Source organism: Colossoma macropomum, unplaced genomic scaffold (genome assembly GCF_904425465.1).
Source record: "Colossoma macropomum unplaced genomic scaffold, Colossoma_macropomum, whole genome shotgun sequence".
Taxonomy (NCBI): domain Eukaryota; kingdom Metazoa; phylum Chordata; class Actinopteri; order Characiformes; family Serrasalmidae; genus Colossoma; species Colossoma macropomum.
In genome coordinates, this window is record NW_023494787.1 from 44,169,733 (window position 1) to 44,196,960 (window position 27,228).

Sequence of the window (27,228 nt, forward strand, 5' to 3'; positions counted from 1 at the left end):
GGAAAAGATTTGAGATTTTATCCACATAAATGTTTAATTAAGGAGAGTGAATAAGTAATATATCTGAAAGCAAACAGGTGAGACAACGACTCACTGTAAATAGTGACGTGGAGATCAACTTTGCACTGCTTTTCTGGATTAGGATTCATGAAGCAAAATGGTTTTATGCCCCACTCCACAAGCCTGTCCACATTCCAGGTGACTAACTGGACATCATCCTGCATGTCCACTGGTCCCTGAGAGGCCTCCCAGCCCATTCCCACATGGTCAACAGAAGTGGAACAGTTTGCTGAGGCTGAACCTCCATATTCAACCATCACTTTAGGAGGCTGAAGAGTAAGGGGACAAGGATCTGCAAAAACAGATCATCATTCATCAGCATTCAGAAGACATGCTTATTGCACAATGAATCTACATCAATCTGTTTTAATAGCTTTACCTAATAAGAAGTTATATCTGCATTCCGCAAGACTACTACACACTCCCCACTACAACACACTTCCATTACAACACACTCACTACAGAATACACCTACTGTAGGACACGCCCACACCAAGACACACCTCCTGACAAAACGTGATTAAAATGTGTTTATCTTCTAAAAGACCATGTAGATTTACACAGCTCTCATTAAATTGAGTTGGGAAACCATTAACGTTGCCATAGCTGACTTCAAGTCCTCCTACACAAGTCAAGTAATTTATACATTGCAGCATGAACTCGGCTGGGTGTGGATTCTCCAACATGCTGGATGTGCTCTGCATGAATGTTGTTTCATGCCGAAATGATGGCATTGCACAGTTGCTGCAAACTGGATGGCTGCACAGACCGCAGCTGGGGACTGCAGGCCACTGATATTCATTGTCATGTTCTAGGAACCACACTACATGGCCAGAAGTATGTGGACTCCCCATCTAATAAGTGCGTTACACTATTTCAGTCACACCCACTGCTACCAAGTGCATAAAATCAAGTATACAGTCATGCAATCTCCATGGACAAACATTCGCAGTAGAATGAGGTGTACTGAAGAGCTCAGCGACTGTCATATGATGCCACTGTTACAAGTCAGCTCATCAAATATCTGCCCTGCTAGAGCTGCCCTAGTCAGCAATAAGTGCTGTTATTGTGAAGTGGAACCATCTAAGAGCAACAACAGCTCAGCCACGAAGCAGCATGCCACACAAGCTCACCAAGTGCCTCTGGAAAAAACGTCAACACAAGAACTGTTGGCTGGGAGCTTCATTAATTGGGTATCCATGATGAACATGGTGGCTGAGCAGCGACACAAAAGTCTAAGATCACCATGTGCAATGCCAAGCATATGGCCCTTGGACTCTGGAGCAGTGGAAATGCGTTCTCGGGAGTGATGAATCATGCTTCATCAGGCAGTGTGATGGACAAATCTGGGCTTGCCAAATGCAGGAGTACGCTACCTGTCCAAATGCATAGTGCCCACTGTAAAGTTTGGACAAGGAGGCCTACGGCCAGTAGCCTAGAACTATTTTTGTAAAGTGTACATGCTTAATCTTTTGCTAAACTGCTTATTGACATATTAACACTTAGGAGCAGATTCACTAAAAGAGATGCTAATTACTGCCAGTATAGAGACAATTTGTGCTGGTGGGTGGCCAGTTTTGTGGGGGGTTATCTATCAAGAATTTCCATACAATATAACCTGCTGTTTGGCTCTGTGCTTTTGTATAAGGCTTTTTTTATTCTTCTCTGATTTTGGTCCTGATTGTGACTGACTAGTTTGGAGTAATGACATATCTCAAGATATTGTCTTACCAATTCTAAACAATGATTATGTCAAAAAAAAGTACAGGGAGATTCAGTCAAAAGAGGCCCCGAATATTCTGTTGCAACTCCCGTTATGATGAAGCAATCTGAACCAAAAAATACGCTACATGCCTTGATGCGCTGCTCAATACTGTACACCATCCTGATGAGAAGTCGAGTGACTGAGTGAAGGGGTGCGGGGGAATGAACCCGGATAGTGCAAACGGAGGTTAAATGTTGCGAGGCTGTCTGGTGCCTACCTCATCGCTCCAACGCAGGGGTATCCCGGCTTATTCGAAGCTCCATATACTGAGGAGCACATTGCACACTGTTTTGTTCAGATTGCTTCATCCAAGCGAGAGTTATTACAGAATATTTGGGGCCTCTTTCGAGTGAATCTCCCTGTAATTTTTACTCCTCAAGAAAGTTTAACTATATGGATAAGCTGAAATTGAGATCTGTGCTTTTATGTTATTGGCAAAAATAAGACAAGCTTTCACAGGTGTTAAATGGTTCCTACAAAGTATTTACTGTCATCTATGATAAGGTGGTTCATTATAATAATCTCCTCCCAATATTTTGCACTTTGAAAACTCCACAAAACAGCAGCGCCTCTTTTTGTCTTAATATGCACAATGAAGGGCTGTTGTGCCTATTTAGTAAATCAAAGGCTGCTTTTTAATGCCAGGATAGGTTTTACTATGGCACAAACTGCTAGGTAATTTTTGCCCTGTAAACTCTTTTACTTTACAAAGATATTTTTTTCTGTACATTTCTCCTTTAAATTATTAGCTCGTTATACTTTCAGGGATTAAACTGCAGGACAGCCAACTTTTTTCATATATGTACAGGAAAAAAATAGCTACAGGAGAAACCATGAATGTACATATTCAAATAAGGCTATGTCCTCTCCATGTGCAGACTGGTCGATATTCAGATTTAGGAAAATGACCGGTTGCTATCAAAATCAACTGCAATGGTGATGTAGTCATAAAATTATTGATTAACGATATAAACATAGCATCTTGTTTAAGCTGAAAAGGGAAGGAGGCAGGTATCATAAAACAACCTGTGAAAAACTTACACTCTACTGTAATTGTGAGGGGATCTGATGTCACTTTAAGAGGAGGTTGAGGTCTATCTGGTCCCAGATCCAGTTCTGCTTCACACCTGTACTGAGCTCCATCATCATCTCTGCTGGGGGAGATCTGGAGTGTATCAAACACATTCTCAGGAGTCTTGGTGGAGTTAGTAAAGTTTTTACTTTTCACGAGAGTGTCTCCTTTGAGCCAGCTCACAGTGAGGAACTCAACAGGAGAAGCTTTCTGAACCTCACACTGGAGATCATACTTTCCACCCTCAGTCATCGCCCCAGTGTGACCCACAGTGCTGATGGACACCCTGTCTGGAATCTCTGTAGGAAGATAGATTTGATATTTTATCCACCAAAATGTTTGATTGAGGACAGTAAGTAAGTAAGTATTATGTCTCAAACTCAACAACTAAGACTCAACAACTCCCTGTAAATAGTAACCTGAAGTTCGAGTTTGCACTGGTCTCGGGTTATTGGCATGATGTAGCAAAATGCTTATATGCCCCATTTCCCAAGCCTCTCCACATTCCAACTGATTAGCTGGACACTGGTATATAGCAAAATTGTAGACTGGCTGAGGATCCCAGAGGAGTGAGTTAGGAAACACGGTCTTTTTTCACCTGTCTGGTTTCTGGTCTAGTTTTTCTGGTCCGTCTGGCTGTCGTATTTTCATATGAAACAAGACTGAAACACTACAAAAACAGGCTAATGTTAGCGTGGTTTGCACTGTTTGTATGTTGTGTTATCTTATTTGTGGTATATCGATATAAAACCAAAACTCATTTATGAAGACTCTTTAATTCTCACAAATCTTTTGAACTAGGACTCAAATCAGGAACTTATTTGAGGAGCGGTTTATACAAGATTGCTAATTAAGAGATACTAAATTCCAATGTATAGTTTCTTATTCTTTGCATATTTACATGGTGGGCGACAGAAGTGTACTGCCATTTAAAAAAATAATCCCAATAATCTTTTTTTTTTTTGCAAAAATATATTTATTTCCAGTTTTCTGTCCCAAAGTATTTCACGTGGAACAACGCCACAAAATTGCTATTAAAACCTCTTACGGTCAAAAAATAAAAGTGCCAAATTAAACCAAAAGGGCTCTTTGTAGCGATGCTGTATAAGAACCCTAGATCTTTTCAATGGATGGTTCTTTAAAGAAACATTTTTTAAAGCACAAAGAACCTGTACATTCTTCAGAAGGTTCTACACCAGTTCAAGTGTTTTCTAGTTTTAACTGTATGGCCAAGGCAAGTTCTGTTTAGGAAATTTTATTTCGATATATATATTTTTTATTTTGTCTTTGGTCAGTGGTAAAACAACCTGATTAAAAAATGTTTGAATGTTGTGGGTAGTGATATGTTTTACTATTTATATAAGTTTCTATTTATGTTTCTATTGATCTCAGACAGAGAAACACAGGTAATCTAACTGACGACAGCACAGACAGAATAACAGAGATCAATCTAAACAGTAAATAGCAATTTTAGACTAGAAACATTTGTTGAATGTGTTATAAATAGAGAAGTATAGGCATTTTTGGACTCTACATACTATGCTTCAATTAAATCAAACTCTTAGCGTTCTTTTGTCTCCTTGATTACATTTGATATGAAGAGAATATGAGCTACAGCCCACATTCACACCAGTGATGAGATGCTTACCTTGTACCACCAATAACACTGTCCTTGTCTGGCTCCCGATTGTATTTGTGGCAGTGCACGTATACAACCCACTATCAGCAAACGTGGCTCCAGAAATCGTCAGTGTTGTCTGTCTCCCTCCAGTGGTCTTAGACTGATTGTTGAAGCTCCATGTTATGTTAGGCTCTGGATTCCCTTCAGCAGTGCAGCGCAGAGTCACATCCCTGCCTTTATACACCTCTACTGACTCATCTCCTGACTCTATTTCTGGACCATCTGTAGAAAAAATCCATGTGTAACATATTATAAAAACACATCTCTAATTCGAGGCCATGAACTAGACTAAATTAGAACATGACCAAAAAAAACAGCCTATTTGAAAAACAGGCTTTAAAAAGTTATCCAAATTCAACATGTTGCAAAGTTTTATTTGTGGTCTCTGAAGACATCATGTCTTGTTGTTGCAAGATGAATCATATTTTGCTCTGTTGATTAACGTTATTCAGACTTTTGACATATCATTTTCAGAAAATGTTACAGGACAATGACTTACACAGAACATTAATGGTCAAGAGGTGATGTTTAGTTCCATGCTTGTTCTGTGCAGTTATGTTGTATAAGCCGTTTTCTCTCCTGGTGAGGTTGTGTGGACGTTCCACGTTTCTTCCATCTCTGGACCAGGAGACATTAGCTACAGGAGAAGCCATAACTGTGCAATCTGCTAAGAAGAGTGTGTGTTCTCTGCTCTCATACACTGAAGGACAGTTGAATTCAGGACCATCTGAAAGACGAGAGATTGTCATCAAATATGTTGCTGATGTAGTCATGACGTTCACATATAGTACTGTGCAGAAGTCAGAGACCACCCTTCCCCTATCAAGTTCCAGTCAAAACAGCCGTTATGTTATTCATGTTTCAGTCTTTTTTCTAAACTGGAGTTTAAAAAACGATTGACAAATATAGAGACCACCAAAACTGGTGACATCAGATATCATCTTTGAGAGAGAGGAGAACATCAAGCCCCACTCTTGCTTCAGATCTGAAAAAATCTACAGGTGTTTCTGTCCATCCTTCCACTGTGAAAGGACAACTCAGTGCTATGAGTCTGAAAGGATGTGTAGCTGTCAAGAAGCCCTTAATGAGAAAAGGAAACAGACAAAAAACAGAAAATTTGCAGATTAAACAAAAATATGTTGCTGATGCTCTCAGAACAAGGGACTGATCACCCCAGAGTCCAGACCTCAACATCACTGAATGTGTTTGAGATTACTTGGACTGTGAGAAGAAGAACTTCTAAGACTGAACTTTCAAGGTGTGGAAAAACATCCCTGCAGACTTCTTTAAAACCTAAGAGCAAGTTTTCAGAAAAGAATGAAGTCTGTAATAAAGGCACACTAAAACTGAAAAAAATTAGATTTAGTTGTTGAGGCTCCCATAATTTTATGATAGATGTATGTTTTCTGAAAAATGAATAACATGTTTAATTGCTGTTTTGATTGGAAATTAAATGAAGGGTGATCTAGTATTTTTTCACAGTTCTGTATGCTGAGTTGCCATTCTGTTTAGGAAATTTTATTTTGATTTATTTATTTTTTATTTTGTCAGTGGTCAGTGGTAAAACAACATGATTAAAAAATGTTTGAATGTTGTGGGTAGTGGGCAGCACGGTGGCGCAGTGGGTAGTGCTGTCGCCTCACAGCGAGAATGGCCTGGGTTTGATTCCCGGCCGGGCGGCCAGGGTCATTTCTGTGTGGAGTTTGCCTGTTCTCCCTGTGTCTGCGTGGGTTTCCTCCCACAGTCCAAAAACATGCAGTTAAACTAATTGGACATGCTAAATTGTTCCTGTGTGTGAATATGTCTGTCTGTCTGCCCTGCGATGGACTGGCGACCTGTCCAGGGTGTATCCTGCCTTCCGTCCAATGACAGTTGGGATAGGCTCCAGTGCCCCACGGTGACCCAGAAGGATAAGTGGTTTAGATGATGTATGTATGTTGTGGGTAGTGATATGTTTTACTATTTATATAAGTTTCTATTTATGTTTCTATTGATCTCAGACAGAGAAACACAGGTAATCTAACTGACGACAGCACAGACAGAATAACAGAGATCAATCTAAACAGTAAATAGCAATTTTAGACTAGAAACATTTGTTGAATGTGTTAAAAATAGAGAAGTATAGTCATTTTTGGACTCTACATACTATGCTTCAATTAAATCAATCTCTTACTGTTCTTTTGTCTCCTTGATTACATATGATATGAAGAGAATATGAGCTACAGCCCACATTCACACCAGTGATGAGATGCCTACCTTGTACCACCAATAACACTGTCCTTGTCTGGCTCCCGATTGTATTTGTGGCAGTGCACGTATACAACCCACCATCAGCAAACGTGGCTCCAGAAATTGTCAGTGTTGTCTGTCTCCCTCCAGTGGTCTTAGACTGATTGTTGAAGCTCCATGTTATGTTAGGCTCTGGATTCCCTTCAGCAGTGCAGCGCAGAGTCACATCCCTGCCTTTATACACCTCTACTGACTCATCTCCTGACTCTATTTCTGGACCATCTGTAGAAAAAATCCATGTGTAACATATTATAAAAACACATCTCTAATTCGAGGCCATGAATTAGACTAAATTAGAACATGACCAAAAAAAACAGCCTATTTGAAAAACAGGCTTTAAAAAGTTATCCAAATTCAAGAAGTTATAAAGTTTTATTTGTGGTCTCTGAAAACATCATGTCTTGTTGTTGCAAGATGAATCAAATTTTGCTCTGTTGATTAACGTTATTCTGACTTTTGAAATATCATTTTCAGAAAATGTTACAGGACAATGACTTACACAGAACATTAATGGTCAAGAGGTGATGTTTAGTTCCATGCTTGTTCTGTGCAGTTATGTTGTATAAGCCGTTTTCTCTCCTGGTGAGGTTGTGTGGACGTTCCACGTTTCTTCCATCTCTGGACCAGGAGACATTAGCTACAGGAGAAGCCATAACTGTGCAATCTGCTAAGAAGAGTGTGTGTTCTCTGCTCTCATACACTGAAGAACAGTTGAATTCAGGACCATCTGAAAGACGAGAGATTGTCATCAAATATGTTGCTGGTGTAGTCATGACATTCACATATAGTACTGTGCAGAAGTCAGAGACCACCCTTCCCCTATCAAGTTCCAGTCAAAACAGCCGTTATGTTATTCATGTTTCAGTCTTTTTTCTAAACTGGAGTTTAAAAAACGATTGACAAACATAGAGACCACCAAAACTGGTGACATCAGATATCATCTTTGAGAGAGAGGAGAACATCAAGCCCCACTCTTGCTTCAGATCTGAAAAAATCTACAGGTGTTTCTGTCCATCCTTCCACTGTGAAAGGACAACTCAGTGCTATGAGTCTGAAAGGATGTGTAGCTGTCAAGAAGCCCTTAATGAGAAAAGGAAACAGACAAAAAACAGAAAATTTGCAGATTAAACAAAAATATGTTGCTGATGCTCTCAGAACAAGGGACTGATCACCCCAGAGTCCAGACCTCAACATCACTGAATGTGTTTGAGATTACTTGGACTGTGAGAAGAAGAACTTCTAAGACTGAACTTTCAAGGTGTGGAAAAACATCCCTGCAGACTTCTTTAAAACCTAAGAGCAAGTTTTCAGAAAAGAATGAAGTCTGTAATAAAGGCACACTAAAACTGAAAAAAATTAGATTTAGTTGTTGAGGCTCCCATAATTTTATGATAGATGTATGTTTTCTGAAAAATGAATAACGTGTTTAATTGCTGTTTTGACTGGAAATTAAATGAAGGGTGATTTAGTACTTTTTCACAGTTCTGTGTGCTGAGTTGCCATTTCACTAGCTACATTTATACTTATTGGCCATTTGGTCATTTGATGAAGGGCTACAGGATGGCTAACACAAATTATGTATGGACAAAGATGAGCTATAGTCACCAACTGTACACCTACAAGGTCTGTCAAAAAGGTAAAAAAGTGGCCAGTAAACTCCCAGCAATGCCACTGTGCCTCATACTGGACACTTGTACCAGCACAATACAGACACAGGAAAAATTACTAGTCTGAAGGGGTTCAATACTTATGCAAGCAGCATTTTTCAGTTTTTTATTTATTTATTTTTTAAGATCTGCTGACAAACAATGAATTTCAACTTTGAAAATTGACTTTAAGATCATATTGGTTTGCAATAAAAATACTGGTTGGACCAGTCTGTGTAAGTTTCATTTATAATCCAAATAAATCTAATGGCTTTTCATGGGATTGAATTTGCAAGGCACTGTATGTGGTCACTGTTTCTGATAAAATGGCCAGTCAGTGAAGATATAAGGTAGGTATAGCTAGTAAATTGGCAAAACAGTTTTATGTTAGATGTACACAAAGAGTTTTTCTACTCACACTCCACTGTGATATTGGTAACACAGACTGCAGTGTTGATCTTATTGGAGGCTAAGTATTTATACTGGCCAGAGTCATCTTTGCTGAGACGCTTAGTAGATTTAATTCTTGAATTTTCTTGATGCCAACTGGTCAGTGGGCGTGGGTTTCCCATAACAGAATAAGGATAAGAGCTCAGAGGGGTGTTTATCAAGGGGTTCCAATCTGAACAATGTATTACAGGCATGTCTGAAAAGTGGACATAAAACAATAAGAAAAAATGCTTTTGGTTTAAGCTGAAAAATACATGCAGCATTATATATATATATATATATATATATATATATATATATATATATATATATATATATATATATATATATATATTTACATTAACTTACTGTAAACAACAATACATGGCAAATACTGGTGTTATTGTTTCTAAATACTGAAGACAAATCTTAAAAAGCTCTTTATTGATCATTCTTGCTTGTGTGAGTGAAGTGAGTGGCTTAAATTACCTGGCTTAAACTATTGGCTTGTCAGCTAGCAAGCTAGTTAATGTTAGGGTAAGCCTGACCCCCTTTCTTTGTCTCACATACACCAAAAGTTAACCAACGTAGCTAACAAGTAACCAAGTAAAAAATCTGATAGCCAGCTACAGCCTACTGACCATAATTTTTCATGAATCCATTTTGTAAGTGGATATATTCACTTTGTAACTACTCACTGTTTTACTCCGTATATTATAGATTTTGAAAAAGGTCTGTGTGTTTATTTTAGTGAGCTTTTAGCCAAAATCCTGGCTTCAGCTTCAGCGGTTACCGATTACTTTGCAGTACAAAACCAGAGACCCTCCCCTTACAGTATAATGTGAATGAGAATGGACTATAGATGATCTGGACTAGTAATTTACATTTACTTGGGAAGGAGGGGCTTGATAACATTTAAAGTGGTCTAAAGTCACCTAAAACTGGCATTGCGACGTCCATGAGCACGCCAGTTTTTTAATCTGAAGCGTTGTGTCCAGATTCCTGCTTTATAGTGAAGTGTTTGGGTGTTAGTTCTTTTAATGGGAATCCAGGATTCTAGTTAATCTGCACACAGCAGGGTTACTATAGTCAACTAAAACTATTACAACAATGAAAACAGCAGTGAAAAATGTGCTTGTTAAACATAGTGAAATTACGGAGGAGAAATTGTTTGCTTTTTGTTTTTCAGTGTATGAATGAGATTTTAGAGATTTTAGATCCCTTCTGTGTTTGGTCTTTAAGGAAGGCTGGAGCCGAGCCAAGCTGAGTCAACTGTTTTCTAAATTTTATTCTACCCTTATCAAATACCTACTCTCACAGCATTAATCATAATACTTAAAACTGAAATTACAAGGCAAGGTTTCCAAAAATGTTGGGACACTGTGCAGAATGTTAATAAAAACAGAATGAAGCGATAAACCCTATATTTAATTGAAAATAGTGCAGAGACAACATATCAAATAAAGTTTTATTTTTTTGAAAAATATATTTCTATTTTGAATTTTTTACCAGCAACACGTTGTATATGTTTTAATATGTTTTCTTTGTATTATGTTCAATTAAATATAGGGTTTAAATGATTTGCACATCATTGGATTCTGTTTTTCTTAACATTTTACACAACGTCCCAACTTTTTTTGGAAATGAGGTTGGACATAAAAACTAAACTAAAACTGAAAGTGTACCCTTAAGACCAACTGAAACTAAACTGTAATCAAAAACCAAAATAAGAAACTAAATAAAAATAAAAACTGATGAAAATTTCAAAACTATAATAATCTTAGTACACAGTCATGCTATTGTTTGTATCAACATAAGGGCAAAGGTAGAGTGATGATTCCACTACTGTCTGCTATAGTCAATAGCCTGATATGAAAATGATACAAATCAAATGCTATGGTCTTTAACATCACCAGACCTTAATCCACTTGAACAAATGTGAGAGATTTTAAACCAACGTGTTAGACTGCCCTCCACACCACCATCGTCAAAGCACCAATTGAGGGAATATCAATTGGAAGATGTTCTGGTGGCCCAACGCCTTACTAAGTCACTTTATGTCAGTCTTTCCTTCATTTGTCATCCGTCTGTATGTTATGTGTAAAGAAGATGAAACAATCTGTGGAGGACTTACAGTGTACTGTAATGTTGAAGGGATCTGATGTCACTTTAGGAGGAGGTTGAGGTCCTTCAGGTCCCAGATCCAGTTCTGCTACACACCTGTACTGAGCACCATTATAATCTCTGCTGGGGGAGATCTGGAGTGTAGATGACCGATTCACTGGAGTCTTGATGGAGTCAGTGAAGTTTACATTTTTCACTAGAGTGTCTCCTTTAAACCAGCTCACAGTGAGGAACTCAACAGGAGCAACATTCTCAATGTCACACTGGAGCTCATACTGTCCACCCTCAATCATCGGCCCAGTGTGACCCACAGCGCTGATGGACACCCTGTCTGGAGTCTCTGTAGGAAAAGATTTGAGATTTTATCCACATAAATGTTTAATTAAGGAGAGTGAATAAGTAATATATCTGAAAGCAAACAGGTGAGACAGCGACTCACTGTAAATAGTAACTGCGAGATCAACTTTGCACTGCTTTTCTGGATTAGGATTCATGAAGCAAAATGGTTTTATGCCCCACTCCACAAGCCTGTCCACATTCCAGGTGACTAACTGGACATCATCCTTCATGTCCACTGGTCCCTGAGAGGCCTCCCAGCCCATTCCCACATGGTCAACAGAAGTGGAACAGTTTGCTGAGGCTGAACCTCCATATTCAACCACCACTTTAGGAGGGTGAAGAGTAAGGGGACAAGGATCTGCAAAAACAGACTATAATTCATCAGCATTCACAAGCAATCTGTTGTACCTTTGGTCTTGATGAGTACCAAATACTCCCACTACCACCCACTCCCCACTACAAGCCACTCCCTTTTAAGACACGCCCACAGCAAGACACACCTTGAGAAGGACAAATTATTTATCTTCCTAAATCAATTCTCACCTAACTGAACTCAAATCATTATTGTTGCTTAAGCTTAAAGGTATGGTTTGGAAAAAAATCTGATTTACGCAATTCAGTTTGTGAGTCAGTGGTGACAAGCGGTGTCCAAATTATAGCTGAGGCTGACATTCCAAACAAAGACTAGACGTCAATAGTCACCCAAATAGGGGGCAGTCGTGGGCTGGAGGTTAGGAAACCAGCTCTGTGACTGGAAGGTCACCGATTCGATTCCCTGAGCCGACACTATGTGACTGAAGTACCCTTAAGCAAGGCACCTAACCCCCAACTGTTCCCTGGGCACTGCAGATAGGGCTGCCCACCACTCCAGGCAAGTGTGCTCACTGCCCCCTAGTGTGTGTGTTCACTAGTGTGTGTATGTGGTGTTTCACTGCACGGATCGGTTAAATGCGGAGGTGAAATTTCCCCATTGTGGGACTAATAAGGGTCACTTAATCTTAATCTTAAAATCTGTTCCAGAAATTCATCCCCAAAACTTTTCTCAGCCCACTCAAACCACATCCAGCTCTTCATTGATGAGATTTAGGTGAACATGATTACCTAAAAATAATAAAAAAAATAAAACTATCCAAACTCTGTTGTAAGCCATTTCAGACAACAGTGTTGTGCCCTCCAGAGTTTGACTCCTCTTTGAATGCACACATAGATTACATTCAAGATTTCTTTTTTGTCTATTTTTAAAATAAAAAGAAACAACAGAAATTGCAAATCTATAATCAAGTCATGTTTAATGTTCATATGCCTGCACGATCAGAAGTTCAATTTTGGCACAACACCTGCTGTCTGAGGTGGCTGCCCACTGCATTCAGCTACACATTGAAGTTTTGCTTATTTTTGTAGTTCATAGTAAGTCATACTATGTCCTAAACCACACTGACAAGTCATTACGACCTTAATGAAGACCTGGATGCAGTTTGAGAGGGTTGAGAGAAGTTTTAGGGATGTATTTACAGGAAGCTAACGAAGCAAAATTTGGACACCAAACCCATCTTGGCTGCCATATTTGCAATACAATTCAAACATTTTCGATACAGATTTAGAAAAAAAATACCAACATAACTTTCACATTTATGTTATGTTGTTATGTTATGTTATGTTATGTTATGTTATGTTATGTACATTAGTGGTTCTACAAGCAAAATTTGTTATTTTGCTGCCTAACTGTGCCCAATCTGGGATCAGCACAGCATCACCAGCTGAGCAGCGCCACCTGGGGCAGTAGGGGGTTGTCTTGCCCAAGGGCACAACCAGGTATACCTAGTCAGTTATTTATTTATCTTTTTATTTTTTATTTATTGATAATTCAGATTCCAACAAGACACAGTGCTTGTTAAAGGCATAACTGGCACAAAGAATTTTGGTAGAAGACATAAAATAAATAAAAAATAATATAAACAAAAGTGCAAGATGTTAATTACATGTTGCACATGATGCATCTGGCAACCACGTGTGTTATCACGGCTCATTATAATAACAGTAAACAAAAACTCTGTGGACTTCAAGTCTACATCTCAAAATTGAACTAAGCTTTACATGTTGTCATTTTGGGTCAGATCCTAGGTTTTTCTATGTAAAGTCTGGATCTCACCTTCTGGCTAAAATGAGTGCTTTTCTAACATGGCTCAATCACTGCCAACAGACTGCAGACTCTACAACTGAATAGAGGTGGACTTAACAACCAGTTAGCTATTAGAAGCTGTAATCATTCTTGCCAGGGCCCATTTAGACTCAGTGCTTGCCGGCTGTTAAAATCAGTGTGGATAAGTAGCTGTCACCGCTCAGTCTACCACTTGTTACGCGTCAGTGTTGTACTCAACCAGGAAACGAAGTGTTCCAAAACAGGAGACATTTACATTTATATTTACATTTACATCATTTAGCAGACGCTCTTATCCAGAGCGACTTACAAAAAGTGCTTTGTCTATCCAGAGAAAGAATCTTCGCTAGCTACCGATAGGTTAGAGAGAAAGTCAGTCCTAAGCTCAGATACTGGTAGAATCAGAAGGACATTGACACCTAGTGAAAAAGGGACAGAGTTAAACACAGAACAGTGCAATACGATAAAATACATAAGTGCTGTACAATACATTACAATCAATACTTAATTTGAGTGGGAGTTCACTTTGCTTTTACAGGCAAAGGTTGTTTTCTCTACTAGTGGACTCACTTGCTAGCTTCTGGTCAAGTTTTACACAGCAGTATTCTCTAAAACTAGGCAAGCAAAGTGTGGAAGTGGTTAGGTGACAGCAGCAGCCAGACCCTTCTGTCGGCTAAGATAAACACAACGACATCTGCTCTGTTACCATGTCTTTCTTAAGACTTTTCAGTGTGCGTTTTAATTCACAGTTAAAAATGGGGACATTTCCAGGGAAAGCTCCAGCCGGGAAAGGCCACCAAAATCGGACACTCCCGCTTCCAAAAGTGCAGCAAAAAAGGCTAGGTGGCTGCTAAAATTAGCGGAAGAGCAAGACACTCGTGTCCGGTATATACAGATTCTCAACTCCTCCTTGGATAGCCTGAAACTGACAGAAGTTCGCACGGATGTTAAGAGTATTCACAGCAACACAGATAACTTCTGAACTAATCTCGGAAAAAAAAGCATCTGAAATTTCTACGCTGGCTGCTTCATTAGCAACACTGGGCAAAGTATGGACATACTACAGGCAGCCCAAAGGCAGGACAGGGATGGTATCTAAGAGGCTAACAACAGCATTTCTAAACTACAGTATTGGCTGGCAGAACATATGAAAACATATGCCATCAGTTAATTCATTACAAGATCGTACAGAAGTTCTGTATAACTCATCTTCATGCCTTCCAGATGAAACTTAGTACTGACAAAAACTGCAGCAGTTGCCGCATTAGTGGGTACTTCAATTTTTAGAAATGTCCAGTAGTAGCAAGATTTTGTAATTTTGTAATTGAATTTATTTCTAAACTGTTAGATACGCCGATCAGGCATAACATTATGACCACTTCCTTGTTTCTACGCTCATTGTCCATTTTATCAGCTCCACTTACTATATAGGTGCACTTTGTAGTTCTACAGTTACAGACTGTAGTCCATCTTTTTCTCTGCATACTTTGTTAGCCCCCTTTTACCCTGTTCTTTAGTGGTCAGAACCCCCATGGACCCTCACATGTACGAGGAGAGACAGGGAGACTGAGTATTTTTTTATGGGTGAAATCGATATGAAAGTGTAACTCCTCCAGCTCCTTAACGCCCCTCATTTAACACGGGGAGGTGCTGCCTTCCCTTTGCAAAGCCTTTGACCACAATATTGAGACCTGTCCTGGTATTAATGCCACAGTTAATTCCAGCCATGCAAGCTGTTTGGTTGTGAAGCATTCTAACCGTGCTGTTATTTCGCCATAACATCACTGTATCACTCCGCTGAGACACCGTTGCTAAGCAACAACTTTGATAGGAGACGCTTAAGCTATTTGAACGTTTTTACGCACAAACAGAAAATGGATACTTTGAAGATCACATTTGACCGACAGCCGATTTGGTCAGACTCTGAAGATGAGACTACACTAAATTCCCAAACTGTCAGTTGGTCTGCAATAGAAAAAGCAATAGAACACTCGAGGTCATGTGTTATCGCTCGTGCCTGCGACCAAATCACAGCCGTGATGTTATTTCGCAATAACACACTCCCTCTCGTGTTCTATTGCTCAATTAATGTCATAATTCTACGACTTTTTTTCTCGAAATATTACGACTTCTTTCTCAAAATAGTATGACTTTTTTCTCAAAGTCTACTGTTTTTATTTCTATTAGCAGAGGCACTAAAAAGCCTAGTAGACATGAACCTCCCTTCTTGATAGATGTTAGTCAATTTTTATAGCCAATCGCAAACCACAATTAAAATGAACATTTTACAGTTTGAACTTTTTTTATACCATTGTATGTTATATATTGTACAATGGTAAATTATGACATATTGACATATTAACTTTAGTTAGTCCATAACAAACGTACCATGCACGGTAATGTTGAGGGGACCTGATATGACTCGAGGAGGAGGTTGAGGTCCATCTGGTCCCAGATCCAGTTCTGCTTCACACCTGTACTGAGCTCCATCATCATCTCTGCTGGGGGAGATCTGGAATGTATCTGACAGATTCACTGGAGTCTTGATGGAGTCAGTGAAGTTTACATTTTTCACTAGAGTGTCTCCTTTGTACCAGCTCACAGTGAGGAACTCAACAGGAGCAACATTCTGAATGTCACACTGGAGCTCATACTGTTCACCCTCAATCATCGGCCCAGTGTGACCCACAATGCTGATGGACACCCTGTCTGGAGTCTCTGCACAAAGAGAAAATAGCCAACAAGTCTTTTTTTATCATTTGATGCATTATCTGCTACATGGTTTTATATTTATTACACTTGTGTTTGTAATATATTGTGATCATACTTAACAACACCAGTTAAAGGGAATTTGCAAACACTAATATTAGAAAATTTCGGCATAATTCATTCGCTGAGATGTCCGAGTCATTCAGGATTGTTTGATGTTCAATGGTTCGTTGTAGAGAAATTTACTGACTCAGATTTCTTTACAGTGGTGGTGAGAGGAACCAGGAGTCACAATGTCTACAAGACAAATGTAGCCCTTTTATCTGCTATTCATTATGACCAGCCAGTGACCTTACACATGTCCTCAGAGCAATGCTTTAGTACTCGAGTCTGGTCTCGACATCATTTTGACTCAGTCTTGTCTCGGTCTCAGGGTAAGGTGGGCAGAGTAAGGAAACTGTACTTGAGACCAGTCGAGTCCGATGCCTCCATCTAGCTAACTGGAAACTGAATGACTTTTTTTCTTTCATTATTGAATATCAACAAAACCTACAAACAGAATAACACAGTCCCTTCTTTCCTTTATGTTTAAACCTGTTCGCTGTCGGTCGAGGATCTAACTGATCCTTTGTGTAATGGCTTAACTGGGCATTATTTGTTTGTTAACGTTATTTAAGTTCCAAAATTCATACAATCTCCCTCGGGTCTGGACTCGACTTCTACAAAGTCTTGGTCTTAACTCAGACCAGATATGTCCAGTTCTCAGTTTTGACTCCCACTCGCGTCCAACGGTCTGGACTACAACACCACTAGTTAATATCTGTAATGTTGCTGATGTTTGAAAATTGTGATAAATCTGATAAAATTGAGGCTTGTTTTGCCTTAGCATGTAGCTCTTTCACCAAGAATGTATTTTAAAAACATGTTTTAGGTCAAACTTTATCTCAGATCTATTGTAACACAATGTTTTGGGAATCAGACATCATATTCATTACCATTTTGTGTAAAGACGTTCTCTGAGGTAACATTTAGCTTTTCGCATTAAACTCTTCAGACGTCTGGTTCCTTTCACCACCACTGTGAACCACTCTGAATGACTTTGTTTACATACTTAAAAATTAAATTATGCAATTTTTTTTTAAGATATTCCTCTTTATCTCTGGTAAAATCACTGTAACACACAACCTCGAGTGGCTTATTACTTTAATATAATGACAAAAAGGTCAAAAAATACATGAATATTCAATATGTAATGTAGTGTTAATAATAAACGCAAAAAGCAATCACAACCCCATTTCCAAAAAAGTTGGGATGCTGTGTAGAATGTAAATAAAAATAGAATGCAATGATGTGCAAATCATGTAAACCATATTTTTAAAGGAAAATACTACAAAGACCAACATATCAAATGTTGAAACTGGGAAATTTTATTGTTTTTTGAAAAAATATGTGCCCATTTTGAATTTGATGCCAACAACATGTTCCAAAAAAGTTGGGACGGGGGCATGTTTACCACTGTGTTTCATCACCTCTTCTTTTAACAACACTCTGTAAGCGTTTAGGACCTGAGGAGACCGACTGCTGGAGCTTTGAAAGTTAAATGTTTTCCCATTCTTACTTGATGTAGGATTTCAGCTGCTCATCTGTTCGGGGTCTCATTTGTCATATTTTTCAATTCATGATGTGCCAAATGTTTACAGTGGTGACAAGTCTGGATTGCAGGCAGGGCAGTTTAGCACCCAGATTCTTTTAATATGGAGCAATGCTGTTGTAATACATGCAGAATGTGGTTTGACACTGTCTTGCTAAAATAAGCAAGGCTTCTCCTGAAAAAGACGTTGTCTTGTTGGCAGTATATGTTGGCAAAACAACATATACAATGTATATATCGTTCATTAATGGTGCCTTCACAGATGTGCACGTCACCCATGCCATGTGCACTAGTGCCCACCTATACCATCATGAATACTGGATTTTGAATTCTGCACTGATAACAAGCTGAGTGGTCTTTAGCCTGGAGGACACAGTGTCCATGATTACCAAAAAGAAATTCAAATTTTGATTTTAAATAAGCTCGGGCCCAGAGAAGTTGGCAGCATTTCTGGATCCTGTTTATGTAAAGTTTCATCTTGTCGTTTAAAAGTTTTAACTTGCATTTGTGGATGCAGTGATGAACTGTGTTCACACACAGTGGTTTTCAGAAGTGTTTCTGAGTGCATGCAGTGATTTCCACTACAAAATCATGTCTGTTTTTAAGGCAGTGTTGCCTGAGGGCCCAAAGATCACAGCCAGCAAATACTGGTTATCAGCCTTGTCCCTTGCATACAGAGATTTCTCCAGATTCTCTGAATCTTTTAATGTTATTATGTACCATAGATGATGAAAAGCAAAAGTTCTTTGCTATTTTATGTTGAGAAACGTTATTCTTGAATTGTTGCACAATTTGCTTGTGCAGTCTTTCACAGAGTGGTGAACCCCTCCTCATCTTTACTTCTGAAACACTCAGCCTCTCTGGGATGCTTTTTTATACACAATGTTCCTGACCTGTTGCCAATCAACCACCAGGTGTTTTTTTTAGCATTACACAACTTTACCAGCCTTTTGTTTCACCTGTCCCAACTTTTTTGGAATGTGTTGTTGGCATTAAATTGAAAATGGGCAAATATTTTTTTAAAAACAATAAAGTTTCTTAGTTTTAACATTTGGTATTTTGTCTTTGTACTATTTTCAATGAAATACAGGGTTTAAATGATTTGCACATCATTGCATTTTGTTTTTATTTACATTTTGCACAGCGGCCCAACTTTTTTGGAAATGGGGTTGTAGTTTGCCTAGCAATTTAGTTTGATAACAGTACCCTATTGTTGCCAAACAACATAAAAGTCACTTGGTGCATTAATATACTGAAAAACATTTTTTGAACTTAAAAAGTAAGTAACCTGCTTTACTTAAAAGTTTGAGTTGTTTCAACTTTGAGCAATAGTTTAGCAAGTGTAAAACACTTATTCTTCTTTTAATATGGTGTTAGAATTTAAAATTACTTAACATTACTTTTATACAATGTAACTTAAAATCAGTTATGTAGTAATGAGAGTGAGAAGCTGAAAGGTAGGCCCACATACCAGTTTCTTGCAATTTAATTGAGTTAATAACAACTATGTGTCAAAGCCAATGAAATTGCATTGTTTCCCATATAGTTACTGAATAATACGCCTTTGGATGGAATAAACCTGTGAATTGAATGCAGTAATAATGGATACTCACTGTATATGATAAGGGGAAGTGCTCTGTTGCATTGTACATTACTCAAGTTCATGTGGCACTCAGGCTGTATGTCCCAGTCAGTCAAGCTGTCCGTCTCCCAGGTGACGGTCGCAATATCGTTCGAGGACACGTGTTCTGGCAGACCCTTCCAGCTCAGCTCTGTGAAGTTCGAGGACGAGCTGCAGTTCACTGAGACACGATCTCCATATTCTACCACTATGCTTGGAGGTTCCAGCTCAAGGTCATTGAGGTCAGGAGGGCAAGCTCCACCTACAATTAAGAACACATAAGGAAAAGTTCTGCAATAAATCTCATTGACACAATTTTCCACTTACACCAGATTAAGTCAATGAGCCAAGACATGTTTAGTGTCCAACTTTTGCTTCTTTAGTTTGACACTGAAGCTACAAGGCTAACATTGTAACACTAGAGGTCAATAGTCACCCAAATCTTTTCTGTCAATACATCCTCAAAATCTCACTCAAAAGACATCCAGCTCTTTACTGAAGCTGCATTACTTACTTTGAACAGAAATAACTGAGGTTCGCATTTTTTAACATTTTTTGTGTCAATTTCCACCTCCATGCAGAGTAAGACGCCCATCATGTGGACATACACCGATCAGGCATAACATTATGACCACCTTGTTTCTACGCTCATTGTCCATTTTATCAGCTCCACTTACTATAAAGGTGCACTTTGTAGTTCTACAATTACAGACTGTAGTCCATCTGTTTCTCTGCATACTTTGTTAGCCCCCTTTTACTCTGTTCTTCAGGGGTCAGGACCCCCATGGACCCTCACAGAGCAGGTACTATTTGGGTGGTGGATCTTTCTAAGCACTGCAGTAACACTGATGTGGTGGTGGTGTGTTAGTGTGTGTTGCACTGGTACAAGTGGATCAGACACAGCAGTGCTGCTGGAGTTTTTAAACACTGTGTCCACTCACTGTCCACTCTATTAGACACTCCTACCTTGTCAGTCCACCTTGTAGATGTAAAGTCAGAGACGATAGCTCATCTACTGCTACACAGTTTGTGTTGGTCATCCTCTAGTCCTTCATCAGTGGTCACAGGACGCTGCCCACAGGACGCTGTTGCCTGGATATTTTTGGTTGGTGGACTATTCTCAGTCCAGCAGTGACACTGAGGTGTTTAAAAACTCCAGCAGAACTGCTGTGTCTGATCCACTCAGACCAGCGCAACACACAGTAACACACCACCACCACATCAGTGTTACTGCAGTGCTGAGAATGATCCACCACCCAAATAGTACCTGCTCTGTGAGGGTCCATGGGGGTCCTAACCACTGAAGAACAGAGATGCAGAGAAACAGATGGACTACAGTCTGTAATTGTAGAACTGAAGTGCAGCTATATAGTAAATGGAGCTGATAAAATGGACAATGAGCGTAGAAACACGGAGGTGGTCATAATGTTATGCCAGATCTGTGTATTAATGCTAGATTAGTTTCACAATGTCTGTTGTTTCTATTGTTAAACATATATTCAGTAAGAAAATTCAAGATAAACAAAGTACTTATAAAAGGATACAACAGAAATCAAGTCAAATTTTGGCTTGTTGTCAAAAGTGACTGCCTTCTCTATTCAGCTACACGGCAAAGCTTTGATAGTTCACATTAAGTCATGTTGTGCCCTAAACCACATTGACAAGTCTGCACAACCTTAAAGAAGACGTGCATGCATTTTGAAAGAAAACAAAACTACTGACTTTTTTTTCCAACATTACCCTTGTAGCTCCAAAAAAGGAAAAAACCAATTTACTTTAATTTACTGGCAAATTTACTAATTTAATTAATAACTTACCCTAAATGTGGTTGGTCAGCCAAAACATACTCGGAGTCCAAATTTTCCTACTTTAGTTTAGAACTTTTCTAACATTGCTAACAAAAATTAGAAATGAATAGTCACCCTAAAAGCACAAATTGTTTATAAAAAAACATCAGCAAAACGTCTTTCACCCCAGTCAAACCGCATCCAGGTCTTCACTGAGGTGGTGCAGACTTGTGGTTTAGTGCACAGTACGACTTTACTATGAACTACAAAAATATAAAAAACTGCAGGCAGAGGGGTGTGAACTCACAAACCACAACAGGGGCAGGAGTGCAGATCTAGAATCAGGATCTGTGACAGTGACTGTCATAAATACAGAGGAATCTGATCCAAGATCAGTCCCACTTTGTGTAAGCTATACCAGCCCTGGTCTTGTCTGACTCGGCTGTGCATTGCGGTGAAGTTTTGTTTATTTTTAAAGTTCATAGTAAGTCACACTGAGCGCTGAAACACAACGACAAGTCTGCACCACCTTAAAGAAGACCTGAATGCGGTTTGAGTGGGTTGAGAGACGTTTTGGGATGTGCTTCATCAGAAAAGATTTGGGCTATTTGGGACACTATTGAGTTTTGGTTAGTGACATTAGCCTCATAGCTGCAGTTCAGAAGTAAAAAAAAGCAAAATGTGACCTTAAAGCAAAATGTGACCTTAAAACAACTTGGCCGATCAACTAAATTTGGGGTAAGTGGAAAAGTGGGTGTATATATATATATATTGTCCATTTTATCAGCTCCACTTACTATAAAGGTGCACTTTGTAGTTCTACAATTACAGACTGTAGTCCATCTGTTTATCTGCATACTTTGTTAGCCCCCTTTTACCCTGTTCTTCAGTGGTCAGGACCCCCATGGACCCTCACAGAGCAGGTACTATTTGGGTGGTGGATCATTCTCAGCACTGCAGTAACACTAACGTGGTGGTGGTGTGTTAGTGTGTGTTGCGCTGGTCTGAGTGGATCAGACACAGCAGTGCTGCTGGAGTTTTTAAACACTGTGTCCATTCACTGTCCACTCTATTAGACACTTCTACTTTGTTGGTCCACCTTGCAGATGTAAAGTCAGAGATGCTGCTGCACAGTTTGTGTTGGTCATCCTCTAGTCCTTCATCAGTGGTCACAGGACGCTGCCCACAGGACGCTGTTGACTGGATATTTTTGGTTGGTGGACTATCCTCAGTCCAGCAGTGACACTGAGGTGTTTAAAAACTCCAGCAGCACTGCTGTGTCTGATCCACTCAGATCTGCGCAACACACACTAACACACCATCACCTCGTCAGTGTTACTGAAGTGCTGAGAATGATCCAGCCTTAGTTTTCCACAACAGTGTATGGACACAGGTCTCTAAACATGAAGCAAGCAACGTGATGCATTATGCTATTTTCTTAGCTGGCTCAGAACTGGAAGGTAGCTTTGTCAAGCTGATTTTTTTTCGGTTGAGCTGATTTAACATTAGTTTTGCTGTCAACAAACCAAAAGTCAGCTTTTTATTTGAATTTTCATGTTCCTCCTCAAATAGTGCAGCAGGTATTTTCATATGATACTCCTTGCAAATCGCGTGTGTCATATCTGTGTCCTTTTCCCCCCCGCTGACTGCCACCTCCGCTGACCTCGCCAGAAATTTGATCCCATTATTCTAGAACCAAAAGACCCCCCCCCACCCCCCGCCCCAGTTTTATTGATGGTTTTGGCCTAGTCAGATCCCTGATTTAAACCCATTTAAACCCAGTGGAGAATATTTGGTCTCGCATTAAACACAAACTAGCTTGGCAATGTTTTTCAGCTGTTTGAAGCCATCAGCTCTGAGTGGAGCAATATTGACTCTTGTTTCTATACGAGGCTGTCTGCAAGTTTGACTTCAACATTTAAAGAAAATAAAGAGACAGGCAATCCAGCACTAACTCTCTTCATCTATTTGTTTAGATTTTGCTAATTTACCAACTGATGAATTGTTGTTAAGACCATTCAAAGCTTAACGTTTTGTCATTTTGAGCTTGGTTCAATGTTTTTGCATGGGAGTGTATGTATTAAACAGTCATATTACAACTAATTAAAAACACCTAACCTATTAAATTTACACTAAACCACTAAACAAGGGAAGAGGAAAGGCACACAGCATTCTGTGAGTCCTCTACATGCTCATCTCTGCTCTCCCAATTGGCCCAAAATAGGGGCGGCACCACTGTATGTGTATGTATATATAATATAAATATGACACACAAAGCCTTCCCTTCAAACTTCTGCTGTCAGCCCAGGGAGGAGCACAGAACTGATATCACCCCCGTTGCTCGTTGTTAATGAAGCTGGGGCTGTTACAGCTTACTCCATGTCACAACCTCCCTCATCTCCCCAGCTCTAATATTTACTCTAGGATTTCTTTTCTCACGATTGCTTTGTTTATACTTCAGAAATGCAGCTCTGCGCAAAAGTCTCAGAAGCAAATTGTTTAAAACCATTTATCTGAGCAGAAAGTGCCTTTATGCGTGTAAAAAATGATGTAACATTAGCATAAATACTAACAAACATTAATCTTAGCCTTGTTTTTTTAAAAAAGGGACGATATCTTTATGGAGGACCAGATTTGCCAAAATGAGAAAAATAAATGACTCAGTAAATTAATATTTAAATTAGAATTGCAAAGAATAATGATGATAAATCTAAAAATAAATAAATATACCTAAAAATGTATATATATTAATAAATAAAACCTTACATAAATGTATGTCTGCGTTTACTTATATGTTTTTATAAGTATTTACTTATATATTTAGTAATTTCCCCTCCTCACTAATTTTTGTATTTATTTATTTTGTTATTTATATGTTTCTTATTTATTTTTTTTTATTTTTTATTCATTTATTTTCATAATTATTCATTTCTATATTTATTTATTTCCCTATTTATAAAGGGGCTGTCAGTCAATGATGTCACTGCGCCGTGATATTTCTATTGGTTGATCGATGACAGATTCTGTGGATTGACTGAACATGTCTTGCTCTATCAGCGGTAAATAAGGACAAGACAGTTCAGTAATGGCTGCTTACAGACAGCGGACAGTCAGAGATCTGAGAGTCTCGGCTGATCTGGCTGAAAATGCAGGTACGGATTATTCACTCTTTCGTGTGGAGGCTGTGACGGACAGTTTGTTCCATTTATCTGCCTCTGCTGATACAGAGGTCGACTCTGTAGTGTTCAGAGCTTCAGAGGAGGTGGTTCATCGCCTGTTTCTGCAAAATTCAGATCACACCCAGACATTTGGACGCCCTTCTCACACGCTGCCTGTGGAAGCCATCCATCCATCCATCCACCATCTAAACCGCTTATCCTTCTGGGTCGCGGTGGGGGCTGTCATTGGGCAGAAGGCAGGATACACCCTGGACAGGTCGCCAGTCCATCGCAGGGCAGACAGACAGACATACACATTCACACACTCACACCTAGGGGCAATTCAGCATGTCCAATTGGCCTGACGGCATGTCTTTGGACTGTGGGAGGAAACCCACGCAGGTAAAAGAACAGTTTAATCAATTCTTCTCCTCCTGGTCTTGATTGCTAGGCCTGAACATGAAAAACATGCCCCCTCATTATCATATAAATGAAAAAAATACATAAATAAATAAATGAATGAAAAAAGAAAATAAATTAATAAAGTAATGAAAACATGAATAAATAAATAAATAAATATATAAATAAATAGATAAATAAATACATGAATCAATAAATAAAGTGAGCAATTGTTAAAAATATAGATACCAAAAAATACTAAAATTATGGACTGTTTGACATCAATAAAAAATAATAAATATTACAGAAATAAATGAATTGAGAAATATTTAACTGCAGAAAAAGGAAATATGGGCATAATTACAATTAAAATAGCAACATATACTTTTTTTATTGATTAATTTACTGAGCCGTTTATTTTTTAATGTTATTTATTTTTCATTTCGGCAAATCTGGTCCTCCATATATCTTGTGTGCTGGTATGAAAAATACAGGATGGTTTCAGATTTGTCCTCAAAGCCCCCGGCCATCACATGGATTTGTCCATCACAGTTGATTTAGAGATGAAGCACTGATCAGACAGACCAGGTATGGTATGATAACTACAGTTAATACTGGGCTGCTTAATTTTTTTTATTATTATATTATATTATTATTATATATTATTTTTGTAAACTTGTGCATGCGAGTGTAATGACTCAAGGTGCAATTTTGCACTTTGCAGGATAATATTTTTAGCTTATGCGTTTTTTTTAGAACGGGTATCTTGAATGTCATTTATTTTTATGTAACCTTTACACTTAAATATTTTAAATGCAGAGTCTGAATATTTTTTTCCATATCAATGTTTTTGTACATGTCTTCATTTGTGCTTATGAATGCATATTTATTGTTCATATTTGTAAGTATTTCTAAGACCTAATTTGTGCAGATGGTGAGCACTGGTTTCACCTCACTGTAGCTGGGGTCAAGTAATGAATGACCTCATTTTCTCTGACATTTTGTGCATGATTGTTTGTAATGCCTACATTGTGGTGAATTATCACTGATACAGAATACAGAAGCACCAAATAGAGGAATACTCTGAGTTTTCTGTGCTGAGTGGCACATTATGAGGCAGAGTTACGGCCACAGTGTGTGTGTGTGTGAAGCCGTTGGTGGTTAAAAGTGCTTGTTTAGCATGGGGAGTGTTGCTTCATACTGAAAGTATCACCTACCGCACCTCAGAAAGCATGCGCTGTGCATGTGTTTGGATCTAAATGTTTTGGGTTGCCATGGTAGTTTTTCCATGTCCTCATTCTCGATGACAGATAAGGTTCAGAGCAACTACATGCAGAAGTTTCTATTTATTTGCTGAGTGTAACATATTGGAAGAAATAAAACATTAAATACAGTCGCGTGAAGAAGTAAATACACCCCATGAAATGTTTCTCTTTTGTTTTACGTGCAGACATAGAAGTATTCAATCTTATTCTCCAGGGTATATTTTGGTTTTTCCATCTGAATTTACATGCCCAAATGGCAAATTATTCAGTAACTGCATGAAATAAATGTCAATTTTTATTTTATTTTATTTTTTTTGTTAAAGTTTCCATCAAATTAATAGAAAATGTGTTTTATGATCATATTACTATTTACTGCTGAAAGCCAAAAATCTTTTGTATTTTTTTATAAAAATTATTTAATTAATAATTTTATTAATTATTATAGTTTCTAGCCCAGATTTGTGGAAAAATGGGTCGACTTTCAGTAGACAAAAAATTGTGAGTTCAGCTTCTTTTATTATAAGGGTTTAAAATTACATTACATGTCTATTTGACTGGAAAGAAGACAGTTACAGCTCTCATATGACCCCCACCTTTTGAATGTAGCTTATGAAATATAAAAGTTATGAAGAATATGACGAAGTGCGTTTTTTTGGAACCGCCGGTGGTCCCAAGGAGTTGAAAAGGTTAAACGGTATGTACATGAAATTTTACTTTGCAATCACTTATTAAAAAAATTATAGTTGAAATGTCATTTTGTCTGTTGAAAAAGTAAGTGCACTCCTGACTTCAGTAACTGGTACTGCCCCATTTGGAAGAAACAACTTTATGTAGGCGTTTCCTATAACCATCTATCAGTCTCTACACACTGAGAGAATTTTTCGCCCACTTCTCTTTTATCCTCTCAACAGTGCAATATTTGAGCTGTTTTAAATCTTCCCATAGCATTTCAATGGGATTCAGATCTAGGCTTTGACTAGGCCATTCCACAACCCTTTACAGCCATTCCTTGGTGGATTTACTTGTATGTTTGGGATCATTATCCTGCTGGAAGGTTCACTTCGTCAGCTTCAAC

At 38.6% G+C, this 27,228-nt stretch overlaps 1 protein-coding gene across 1 annotated transcript in view; it reads right to left on the reverse strand.

Annotated features, from left to right (window-relative positions):
- Positions 1-27,228, reverse strand: part of icam5 (intercellular adhesion molecule 5) — a 54,581-nt gene that overhangs the window by 6,771 nt on the left and 20,582 nt on the right. The window contains exons 10-20 of the mRNA XM_036565561.1: positions 19,537-19,806; positions 15,952-16,281; positions 11,506-11,763; positions 11,077-11,406; positions 8,932-9,159; positions 7,367-7,594; positions 6,835-7,089; positions 5,078-5,305; positions 4,546-4,800; positions 2,867-3,196; positions 95-352 (exon numbers count right to left, since the gene is read on the reverse strand). Coding sequence (XP_036421454.1) covers positions 95-352; positions 2,867-3,196; positions 4,546-4,800; positions 5,078-5,305; positions 6,835-7,089; positions 7,367-7,594; positions 8,932-9,159; positions 11,077-11,406; positions 11,506-11,763; positions 15,952-16,281; positions 19,537-19,806 — 2,970 coding nt within the window. The remainder of the gene's footprint in view (positions 1-94; positions 353-2,866; positions 3,197-4,545; positions 4,801-5,077; positions 5,306-6,834; positions 7,090-7,366; positions 7,595-8,931; positions 9,160-11,076; positions 11,407-11,505; positions 11,764-15,951; positions 16,282-19,536; positions 19,807-27,228) is intronic.